This window comes from Heteronotia binoei, chromosome 1 (genome assembly GCF_032191835.1).
Source record: "Heteronotia binoei isolate CCM8104 ecotype False Entrance Well chromosome 1, APGP_CSIRO_Hbin_v1, whole genome shotgun sequence".
In the NCBI taxonomy this organism is placed as follows: domain Eukaryota; kingdom Metazoa; phylum Chordata; class Lepidosauria; order Squamata; family Gekkonidae; genus Heteronotia; species Heteronotia binoei.
This window is the reverse complement of record NC_083223.1, coordinates 32,840,650-32,852,693: the sequence shown is the minus strand read 5'-3', so window position 1 is coordinate 32,852,693 and position 12,044 is coordinate 32,840,650. Positions and strand designations below refer to the sequence as shown.

The following is a 12,044-nucleotide window of genomic DNA, read 5'->3' as shown; positions in this document are numbered from 1 at the left end:
TTCTGGAAGCCCAAGGTGTGGGACACACAAAAGCCTTGTCCTTATTTTTCCATATGGAAAGCAGCGCTGCTTACAGGTGATGAACACCTTGCTAGGCATCACACAGCATGCACAGAGGACAAAAGAAATAAGCTGCACCTCCCCATCAAGGCAGAAAAAAGAGGACATGGGGTATGGTTAACAACCAAGAGGAGAGGAGACAGCTTAAATTCTTTGTATTGGGTTGAGCTTCCTTGTAGCTCCCTTAACCACATTAGACATGCTCACCTTTGGAGATAAATGTTTCTTTATTCGCTTCTCCAAGAAGGGCTTTTTCAATATGGAGTTGATAGAAGGGCGATTTCTTGGAGCTGTTTTAAACAACTGGGATATTAAAATTCTCAAGTCATATGAATACTTTGTAGATACCGGCACGAAATAGCCTCTGCAGATCTTCAGCATGAGTTGGTGTATATTTGTGCCTTCAAACTGATATTAAAATACATTCCATAAATAGTAAACTGCCAGCTGTTGCGGCCCTGTGCTAATCCAAACACAAATAATTTAAAAGTGCTAGCAGACAGCCAAAGATGAACTAGGAAAAAGGAGTCCTAGCCTTCTCTTTAGTGAGGTCTTCCAATCAGTCGGCCCTCTTCTTTCATCCCAAATGCTAAAGGCTGGGTTGGGGGTCAGATGAATGCCTATCCCTACCTGTATCCCAACCAATTGGGGGAAAAACTAAACATCTGCTACTGGGCAGTATGAGGTTTTATCCTTTTCAAAAAATCTAGCCCTCCTGTTGTAGAAAAGATTTGAAAATGTGTCAACAGCATCCACTAAAGACTCAAGGATTCCAGCAGTTAAAGGCTATAATTTCTCTATCCCCAGCCCCCCAGTTCTTTCTGCTACTCCCACCTTCTACCCGTGTCTTCCCTTGCCTTGTATCAGGGGTATCAAATTTGCAGCCCATGGGCTGGATCAGGCCCCCAAGTAAGTCTGCTTCCTTCTCCCTCTCTTGCTTCTTTCTGTGTCACAGCTTGCTTTTCCAGGATTCCTCCATCACACAGGAGCTACAAGCAAAGCCTCTACTTTCTCCATTAGCTGAGGCTCCTCTCTTGGGAAGGAAGGGGGGTAGAGCTTGCTTTGATACTGACCACAATATTGCAAGTGCTCATACTTTAAGCATGTTTTATTTTAGGTTTTTTTTAAAAAAAATCCTTAATTGCTTGTCTGTGTCCTTTATAAAGTTTATATCTCTGCTACCTGGCATTACATTTTATGAAACACATGGCCCAGCCCAACAAGGTCTCATTTATGCCAGAGCTGTCCCTCATAACAAATGAGCTCGACACCCCTGCCAACAGTTCTTCCATAAGTGATGTGAATTTTGCAACAAACTGAAGTATTGCACTGGAAAAGGAAAGCTATGCAAGTGTATACAACTTGTACAACATGCACCATTTTCAAAGTACATAATCTGTAGTTTCTTCAGCACAGCATCTTAATTTATTAAGCTAAAATTCCTCCACAGAAAGCATATTCATATTTTTAACATCATGCCTATGATACAAAATCTCCACCAACTGTGAGGAATCATGCCTTATCTGCCTTGCTTCAGTTCCTGTTGAGTCTTACTGCATCTGGGTATTCTAGATTCATTATACTTCATTGTGACTCTTGGCCATGTTTCATCTCCAAAGGACTTGCCTTTCAATGGCATGCACAAACTACCAAAATGTGTTTAAATTCCTATAGGATTTTACATACTCCACTATCTGTTTTAATCCTTCTGATTTCAACAGGTGCGCACAACCAGATGGATGCCAGTTAGCAGACAAAGGGTTGGATCCCAGCAAACATTTCCACTGATGGGAACACAATATTTGCTACAGCAAGTCTCCAACTCTCCCCTCACACTGTTCCTGGGAGTCCTTATCCCTCAAGAGCAGGGGGTGCATTTGGGCTGCAGCAGGAGAGGGGGAAGTGAGAAAGTCTCACTCCATTGATGGACATCCTTCTGCCGGCAGTAATTTTTGAGAATTTAGTGCAAGTGTTTTGGGAGCCACTCTCTAAATACATGTCATATGAAAAAGATCAGTATAAATACACCTTAACACAGGCAAGAAGCATCACTATACGCATAAGTCATGTGCAAACAATGGAAAAACCCTGCACTCTTTTTAGACACCATGGTTTTGTGAACAAATATTTGCTAGACCACCTGTGAAAAAGTGATTTTTGATTGTATAGCCTACAATGCTGGCTTAAGAAATTGACTATGCACCTCTTTCCATGGCATTTCCTGTGCCTAATCTACAATCCTGGCCTCCTATATGGTCTACAATGTAGTACCAATGTTGCCTTTTTCAGTTATGATTCGAAGGGCCTAACTAGATGAAATGGTAAATATACAATCAGATTTTCCACTTGTTTTCAAATATTAAAAGCAACTGTCAGAAGAGCCCAAAGTGGATCCAGAACACAGTAATGGGGGATGGGATATCAACCCTGTCCTTCACACTCACCATTTCACCAATTTAAATTAACCCACAGAAGCCAATGGGGAAATAGATGAGTAATAGATGGGTGCTCTGACCTGGAAGGCCCAGGCTAGTTTAATCTTGTCAGATCTCATAAGATCAGCAGGGTCAGCCCTGGTTAGTACTTGGATGGGAGACCGTCAAGGAAGACCAGGGTTCCTATGCAGGGGCAAGCAATGGCAAACTACCTTTGCTTTACACCTGCCTTGAAATCCCTAAGGGGTTGCCTTACCATAAATTGGCTGTGACTTGATGGCACTTTCCACCAATCTAAAGGTACCTATGAGTTTCCTATCCCTGGGCAAATATCATCAGGGAGGAATCAAACACAGAAAACAGCAAGTGAATAAAGTGTTAAACTCCCCATCCCTCCATGCAATGACCCTGATCCTCCACCCTTATAGTAGCTTTTAACATCTGAAAACAATTGGTGCTTCTTTCATACATCCACCATCTTGCCTAATTTGGTTTCAACAGCCATCACTGAAATGACACACTGGAACAACCTCCGGTGGTGATATTACGTTCAATGACATATGTTTAATCAACTTATACAAATACTTACAGGATGTTTTAAAGTACAGAGCTCATATAAAACACATCCAAGAGACCATATATCTCTGAAAAAGGAAGCAATCAGTGCATCAGGGAAAACTCAATCTAAAAACACAATCTAACTCTGTTCAGTTACTTAATTCACAATATTCGATTTTAAATAAACTTTTTGGATTTGTTATATACTATGAAAGCTATATCCTTATAAAGCAGTTGGTTCCGTAACATCTTACTGTTCCTAGACAGTTAACTGCAGCATATTTTGTTATGCACCATTCCTTCTAGAAGCAAATGGTCATTCCAAAATGGTTAAAGAACTGTTCAGACTTTTGCAAGTCATTAGTCCAGTGCAATTATCAACAATATAGGTTCAACCTAAACATTTAGAATAAAAAAACTGAAAGCTGAAGGGTGCATTCATTTGACATCTGCAATAAACAAACTGATTTTTTAAAAATCTAACTTGGATGGGGGAATTGCCATATTGAAAAATGGTAGAAAGAACTTCTTCCATTATCTTATGATGATACCACAAAACTGTTTCAGATTTTGAGGCACTCTGTTGGCACACTGTGATATTTTATGGTATGGAAAGTCAGTGAGAAACAGTCTGATACTTACGTTTTATTGTTATATGGGCAGTTCTCACAGATTTCAGGAGATAGGTAGTATGGTGTTCCTACACAGGTACAAGCGAATTCCATAGTACTAAAGAAAATAGTGATTTCAAATATAATGTGTTAAAATAAAAAAATCCAAAGGAATGTGAAAGGTTTTATTAATTTGAAAAATAGTTATGTTCCCTCTAAACTGTGGTGTGTCGTGAGCAGAAAATCTACTTTGTGAGCTACTAGCATAGAAGTTGCGAGCAAGCCTACTTCACAGGGTTGTTAGATCCAGGGGGGCAGCCGTGTTAGTCTGAATCAGTAGAACTAAATTAGAGGCCAATGGCACCTTTAAGACCAACAAAGTTTTATTCAGGATGTGAGCTTTCATGTGCATGAACACAATTGGAGAATGATGTGTCCTTATATAATGAGATATGCTAAACCCATTCCACTATGTTGGTAGACCTGGCCTTGAACTACCATCCTGCACTGAGTCTTAGGAAACATACCAGCACTTGGGGGGGGGGGCTCTTGCAATTTACTTTGGGGTTTTTAGCTCGATTACAGCATTACAGGTCAAGTATAAGAAAGGTGGAACAATCACTGTCAGAACCCTTCCTAACCTAACAAATAGGAAGTTGCTTAAATGTTATCAACCTGCCCAAAGTACTTATTTATTCAAATATTGATATCCCACCTTTTCCTGTGACTCAAGAAAGCTTACAAATCATACTGAAAAGCATAACAGGGGTGTGCAACATAAACCATTTTTTCCAGCTTCATTATTGCCTATGAGGACCACTATAGTAAATGGGTCCCATAGGCTATAATGGAGAATCAATCCCGAAGTATCTGGGGCTCTGGGGGGCCTGTTTTTTGAGGCAGATGCACCAAACTCCAAGTTTCAAAAAGACTGGACCAGGGAGTCCAGTTTCATACCCCCCAGGAGATGCCCCTATCCTCAATTGTTTCCAATGGAGGGGGAAATGCCTTCTAGTCTGAGAGCAAAATGTCTGCGCTGGCAGCTAAAATGCTGTGCACCACCACCCCCTAGTGCAGCTTAGAGGGAACTTTGGTTATACCTACATTATATAATACAGAAATAATATTCAGCACAGCCTTGTGGAGAATAAAGGGGCAGACTCCCTGGGTTCATTTCAAACCTTTATTCTCCTTCTTCAGCCTGTACAGCTACCTTGTACAATCTCACCTTGTTTCCCACAAATCAGCCCACCTTCAGTTCTTCCCATTCCTCTAGCTTGTCCCCTCCCACCTGCTGCTGCCGTCTTAAAACTTCAGCCGGCGCACCTGGAGCCCCTGCTTCTTCGAGGGGCCCCGACTCTTTTTCCAACTCCTCACTAACGTTCTCTCTAAGCTGCAGAGTTTTGTGAGCAAAAATTCTACTTTGTGAGCTACTAGCATTAAAGTTGTGAGCTACGGCATAAATTACTGTGCTCTGAGGTCATCCTTCCTGATCTAAGACAAAAATGTGTGAGCTGGAAACTAAAAATCTGTGAGCTAGCTCACACTAACTCAACTTAGAGAGAACACTGCTTCTCACAAACCTCATGGTCTTTTATGAAAGATCCACACTACTGTGTTTGAACAGCAGTTCAAAATTACAGATTTTCTTCCATGATCTTTTTTAAAAATCAAAATCTCTTAATACAATCAAATGTATTACCATAATCTGTCTAACACCACCCACTAATATGAAAAGCAATAATTTATAATGAATTGAGTATGTACATTCTATTCTCCAAATTTTTCTCCAGCTCAATACACTATGGAACAAAAAAAGTCACCATTTAAGGATCCAGCATCAACAACAGAACGTGCTTACTCGCTTAATGTTCTTGCAATCCCGAAGTCTCCAAGTTTTGCTGTCCTTCCATTATTGCTGAGAAAAATGTTCTGCAAAGAAAATGGTATATCATGCTGAAAATATAATAAACGTTTTCCCCTTGATTACGAATGAAAAATGAGCTCCATAAATCACCTGTGCTTTTACATCCCTGTGTAGAATCTTCCTGTCATGTATATGTTTCAGTCCTAAAGATATTTGTACAAACCAATCCAGGATCTATGAGCAAAAAATAAAATATACAACAGCTTTTATATCATTAACATTTCTACAGGACTGGACTATTGAAAAAAAAGCATAAAAAGGAAATCTATCTGCAAAGTAACTAAAAAATGAAAAAACATCAGGAGAATGTTGTACCCCTCAAATATAAAAATAATAATAATAAAATGTAGATCAGGGGTATTGAATTCATTTGTTATGAGGGCCGGATCTGACATAAATGGGACTTTTATGGTGCTGGGCCATGCATGTCATAAAATGTAATACCAGGTAGCGGTGATATAAACTTTATAAAGCAGGGGCATCAAACTTACAGCCCACAGAATGGAACTGGCCCCTGCAGGGCTTGTATCTGGTCCACGAGCAAATGGCTCTCTGGCTGTCTCCTCCCTCCTCTTTTGAGGGGGGAGGGAAAGAGAGACAATGCTGTGCTTTGAGACAAAGCAAAGTCCAAGGGCACCATTAGGAGATCAAGAAAGTTTTTTTCCCAGGTATAAGCTTTTGTGTGCATGCATACTCTTCTCTGGGGCGGCTGTTGCATTGTAGCCTGCCTGTCCCAGTTGCCTGGGAGAGATAAAAAAACAACATCCCTTTCCTCCGTTGGCTATTTCCCTCCACCCTTTTGAGTCCCATGACACCTTTAGGCAGCTGAAAACTCCTTTGTAATAACATTCACTTGGCTTGGAGCTGCTGTTTATGGTTGTTTTTCTCTTGTGTTACAGTGCAAAATTAAGGTTCCTGGACTGGTTACTGAGGGAAGGAATTTCTGAGATTTGGGCTTTATTGGTTGTAACCTTACTCTTGCACATGAACTCTGAAGTTTGTGAGTGGGGTCTTTTGGGGCATAGAGCCTGAAGAGGGCAGGGTTTGGGGACTTCAGTGGGTTATAATGCATACTATCCACCTTCCAAAGTAGCCATTTTTTTCCAAATGAACAGATTTCTGTCACCTGGAGATCAGTTGCAAGGGTGGAATTCTAGCAGGAGCTCCTTTGCTTATTATGCCACACCCCCCTGATGTAGTCAATCCTCCAAGAACTTATTTAAAAGAACCTTGTAAGCTCTTGGAGGATTGGCTACATCAGGAGTGTATGGCCTAATATGCAAAGGAGCTCCTGCTAGAATTCCACCCCTGGTAGTAGTAGAAGAAGAGGAAGAGGAAGAAGAATTGGATTTATACCCTTCCTTTCACTCAGAGTCTCAGGCCAATTTCCCACTCATCTTATGCTATTCTCACGTTCTACTCAGCGAGGCTTCCTTCTGATTTCACACTATCTGCCCTGGGGGCTGCAGCTAGTATTGGCTTTTTGCACCACAAACAGAAACTGGGTTTTAGAGATTTCTGCTTGCGGCACGAAAAAGCCGACGCTAGCCGCAGCCCCGGGGCAGATAGTGTGAAATCAGAAGGAAGCCCCGCTGAGAAGAGGAAAGTGAGATCGGCATAAGGTGAGTGGGAAATTGGTCTCGGAGTGGCTTACAATCTCATTCCCTTCCTCTCCCCACAACAGACACTCTGTGATGTAGGTGGGGCTGAGAGAGCTCTGAGAACTTCTTTTGAGAGAACTGCGACTAACCCAAGGTTACCCAGCTGCTGCATATGGAAGAGTCGGAAATCAAACCTGGTTCTCCAAATTAGAGTCTACCACTCTTAACCATGACACCAAACTGTGAAGGAAAAGTTTTTCAAAATGCAATCTTACCTTGTCTTCTTCGAATAACACTCCACGTTGCTGCTTTATTTTCTTCATTAGATCCCCTCCATCGCAATACTCCATAATAATATATAGCTTATTTTTCTCTACAATAAAATATATTGGATTTTGAATATACTTTTGCATTTAAAATACAATGAACTGCTTTCAGTGCATCAATGGTAAATTTGATCAAAACAAAAAGCTACTGTATTGTGTTTTATTAACCATTGTTCTGTTAAAATCTGCTCAAAGGAGTATACTATTTATTTAACATTTATATTCACACCTATTTCTAGAAATAGTTTGATTATGTAATCTGTTAAAGCCACAAGAGCAAGGTTAATAAAACAGCTGCCTTTCATGAGGTCACTGAAACCAGCAAGAGACCAGGAATACCCATTCCTTTATTTACTTCATAATAAAATGAATTTGCCTCAAGGCAACAAAAGCTCCGATAAGAGACTACTAGCAGAAGGGAGGGAAGCCAGAATTACCTTATCAGCCCTTGAAAGCAAGAGCTCATCTGTTCTACTTGTGAAACACTTGGGATGCTTCACAAACCCAATCAGACCTATAGCATGATGACAATTAAATTCAGGTGGGCAGCCATGTTTGTCTGAAGCAGTAGAACAAAGTAGGAGTCCGGTAGCACCTTTAAGACCAACAAAGTTTTATTCAGAATGTAAGCTTTCATATGCATGAATACTTCATCAGACAATGGAATGGGGTAAGTAGCTCTGCTCACTATACCCCATTCCATTGTCTGATGAAGTATGCATGCATACAAAAGCTTACATTCCTAATAAAACTTCGTTGGTCTTAATGATGACAATTATTTATGTAAGGCATTAGGGTGGCTCAGAAGCAAACAGATTCCCCTCACACATACCAATTGTTCTCAGGTATTTTAACTTCTCACTGCTTGGTGGAAATTTTTAAAGAGGGTTTTTTTTAAAAATGACAACCACAGATAAAAAGGAGACCTTGAAGTGAAGAGTAGAAGGCTACTATGTTAGGGTGCTTCATCCTGGCCAGAAGAGCAACTTCTTTCTGAGAGGATTCTTTTTCTTTCCTCAGCATCTAAATTAGTTTAGAAACAAGTTATTGGGGAGGAAAAACTCCTGTTCATCTGACTATCATGTACACAGCAATCATGATAAACACTACAACAGTGGTTAAAGTTGTGAAGCTCTGTGACATCTGTGCTCCTCTGAACAAACCCTTCTGAAGGTGACACCCTGCAAATGGATGTGGTGGAGAGCTGCCCCATTCATGTGAAGTTCCCGCCTTGTGATCTGGTCTCCCCATCGTCATTTCACAGAATGAGCAAAACAGAATTGTTCAGGGGAGAACTTTTTACAAAGGGATTAGAATATTGATATAATAGAACAGCACAGAAGCTCACTTCTATAAGAAACAGTAATATAATCTACTGCCACTGTTTACTGTACACATTATTTTTTATTATTTTAATCTACCTCTTTTATTATTTTAATCTACCCTTCATAACTCCCTTTCTTCTAATTCTTATAATTTTACCAATTCTGTCATCTTAGTTCCATTGTACTGTTTGTTGGAGGTCTTTCTTGTCTGATAGAATTGCTGTTCAGATTTTGGAATCTGCTTTGAGTCTCATTAAGAAAGGTGGCAATTAACATGTGGCAGTCCCAGTTCTAAGATCGCAGTTGGCATTGATTGGAAACAAACATAATTAGAAGCAATAGATCACAAAACTTGGAAGATATTGAGAATGCATCATTCACTACATCCTAGAAGCAATGTTGATTGCCTTTACTTAACAAGAAAAATCAAGTGGAAGAAGTCTCCAGAAAGTTAAGCAAGCAGTTGAAGAGGAAAAATGAGCTCTGAATGACTACACTGATAAAAGCAAAGAGAAGCTTCTAGTTGAAGTATACAAGGCAGACTTATTTAAGGTTACAGAAACAAAAGATTATTACCAAAAGATTGAAATCAAAACTCACTTTGACATTTGGAAGGAAAAGCACTTGCATGGGAAATATTTGAAAGACATAGAGAACAATGATGCTAACAAAACACCTGGACATGGCTTCAAAATGAGCACTTGAAGAAAGAAATGGAAGGACTCATTCTAGCTGCACAAGAGCAGGCACTCAAAATGCATGAAAGCCAAGATTCAGAAGACCAGTGATGACAGCAAATGTCAGCAAGACAGAGGATGAAACAGTTGACCACATGGCCAGTGCCTGCAGTGAAACTGCTCAGTAAAACCAGCAATCCAGGATCTCAGGTGGAGGTCTTTCACATCACCAGCAACTGATCCTTTTAGCAGGAGATGCTGGAACTTGAACCTAAGAACTTCTGCATGCCAAGGAGGCGTTCCACCATTGAACCACAACCTTTTGCTTGGTGAGAGGGAATACTGTGCATACATGAGAAACTGTATACCAACATGGGCAACGGAATACTAATCTAGTGGGATTTCAAGACTGGGGACCAAATGAAAAAGCATTTTGGAAGGCACAGAAGCGGTATCTGATGGCAGTGACTGCCCTGTCTTTGGCTACATCTTCACAGTTTACCTATACAATCTTTTTTCTTTCTCATTCTCTCTGTTTATTCTTGTGTGCATATATGAACTACCTAGACAACAAGCTTGTATTTTACATTACTGTATTCTGTTTCTGTATTACTGTTAAGCTTGCACTTTACATTACTGTATTCTGAAACCTCACAATTCACTTCCTCACATGAGTCTCTCTAATGGTTGGACCACTGTATGATTTTCATGGTATATAAAACAGGCACTTAGCACAAAAAATATTTCACTTCTTCTACCAGCTGCATATTGCAGATGAAGTTTGCTATTTACTCAGCAAACATTCTTTCACAAGCCAAGTCAGAGCAGGTACATGGTTCAATAAGACATTTAGAGATTGTAAAAATTGTATAAAATGTTTTTTATTATATACTTTGTCTTTTAACCTTAAATGTTGCTTTAAACTGTTGTTAGCTGCCCTGAGCCCATTAGGGGAGGGTGGGATATAAATATGATAAAATAAATAAAATAAAAATAAAAATTGTGACTGAAAAACATGGCAATTACCTTCATTAAATTGACCTCTTTGATAACACACTGTTGAGTATCCTCTTTTCCTCTAGCCAAGAATACTTTGCCAAAGGCCCCTTCCCCAATCTTTTCAACTATTTCATACTTGTCCATGGTTTTTGTTTCAGAGAAACATCTGAAATAAAAAAATATTACAATTAAGAATCTTTGAGATATAAAACTCTCACAATGTCTCTGTCTCATTTTGTAAGCATTATCTGTTCAAAAAGGTAAAGGTAGTCCCCCTATGCAAGCACTGAGTCGTTACCAATCCATGGAGTGACGTCACATCATGATGTTTTCTTGGCAGACTTTTTGTTACGGGATGGTTTAGCATTACCTTCCCCAGTCATCTACACTTTACTCTCAGCAAGCTGGATACTCATTTTACCAAACTCGGAAGGATGGAAGGCTGAGTCAATCTTGAGCCAGCTACCTGAACTCGCCAGGATTGAACTCAGGTTGTGAGCAGAGCTTGGACTGCAGTACTGCAGCACTGCAGCTTACCACTCTGCACCACAGGGTAACTGGATGTTATTAATTACTTTGGAAATCTGGTCCACAAAATTATCTGGATTAGGAACTGTGGTATAGTGGCTAGAATGCATGACTTCCGCATGGGTCTGAATTTCAGGCCACAAAACTCATGGGGTGATGCTGGGCAAGCCACCTAGCATAAAAAAAAGATGGAATGCTCCTTCTAGATCAGACCAGTGGTTAGACCAGAATTCTATTTCACACAGTTGCCGATCTAATCCCTTAGAAGCCATCTATGCTAGTGGGTCATCACTAGATCCAGTACCAGTGAATTCCACAATTTAAATAATGTGTTGAGTGAAAAAGAACTTCCTTTGATCAGTCCTGCACCTGTTGCCCAACAGCTTCATTTGGTGTCCCCCCCTTGCAAGTTCCAGTATTGTAGGAGAGACAGTTGTTGCTATCTTGTTTCCATCCCATGCATAATATCCTAACCTAAACTATTTAATAGGGTTGTTGTAAGGGGGCGGGGGAATGAAATGATACTATCAATGTATATCAGCATGAGATGATACAGAAATGTTGGGGAAAGTAACATAGAAGATTAAAAGGTAAAAATATTTCTCCCTCTTTCACCCAGTGATTACAACTGAAGCATCAAAACTAATTTGTGATCACAGCTACAGAATTGGGAGATATGATAGTTACTGCTAATCAATTATTAGGAATGTGGGACATAAATTTAATTTTTTTCAACAGACCCCACCCCCCACCCCCATTTACAAAGAAGAAAAGCCATTAAAAAATCCCTCTAGTTTAACTATTTTGCATGTATGGAATTAGAGAAGGGGAGGGAAAAACAAAGTCTTTTTTTTTTCTTACTCACATCGTGTAGATTGAAAGATTTACCTTCCACACTTGATAAGTGTTGCTACAGATCCTCTTTTTCATTGGGTCACTTGCTGCTTTAACATCCTTTAATTATCTTCTTATCAACAGTTTAGTGTGTATGTTGCAA

At 39.9% G+C, this 12,044-nt stretch overlaps 1 protein-coding gene across 4 annotated transcripts in view; it reads right to left on the bottom strand.

Moving 5' to 3' along the window:
* The window catches only part of LOC132567545 (serine/threonine-protein kinase Nek5-like), a 29,291-nt gene extending 18,611 nt beyond the window's left edge, over positions 1-10,680 (bottom strand). For 3 of the 4 annotated variants that reach the window (XM_060233234.1, XM_060233229.1, XM_060233240.1), the window contains exons 1-8: positions 10,547-10,680; positions 8,445-8,541; positions 7,468-7,565; positions 5,682-5,765; positions 5,526-5,596; positions 3,696-3,782; positions 3,085-3,139; positions 268-468 (exon numbers count right to left, since the gene is read on the bottom strand). In XM_060233234.1, coding sequence (XP_060089217.1) covers positions 268-468; positions 3,085-3,139; positions 3,696-3,782; positions 5,526-5,596; positions 5,682-5,765; positions 7,468-7,565; positions 8,445-8,541; positions 10,547-10,663 — 810 coding nt within the window. In that variant the 5' untranslated portion in view covers positions 10,664-10,680. The remainder of the gene's footprint in view (positions 1-267; positions 469-3,084; positions 3,140-3,695; positions 3,783-5,525; positions 5,597-5,681; positions 5,766-7,467; positions 7,566-8,444; positions 8,542-10,546) is intronic. The other variant, XM_060233245.1, reaches the window with a different exon arrangement.
* Between the last annotated feature and the right edge of the window lie 1,364 nt (positions 10,681-12,044).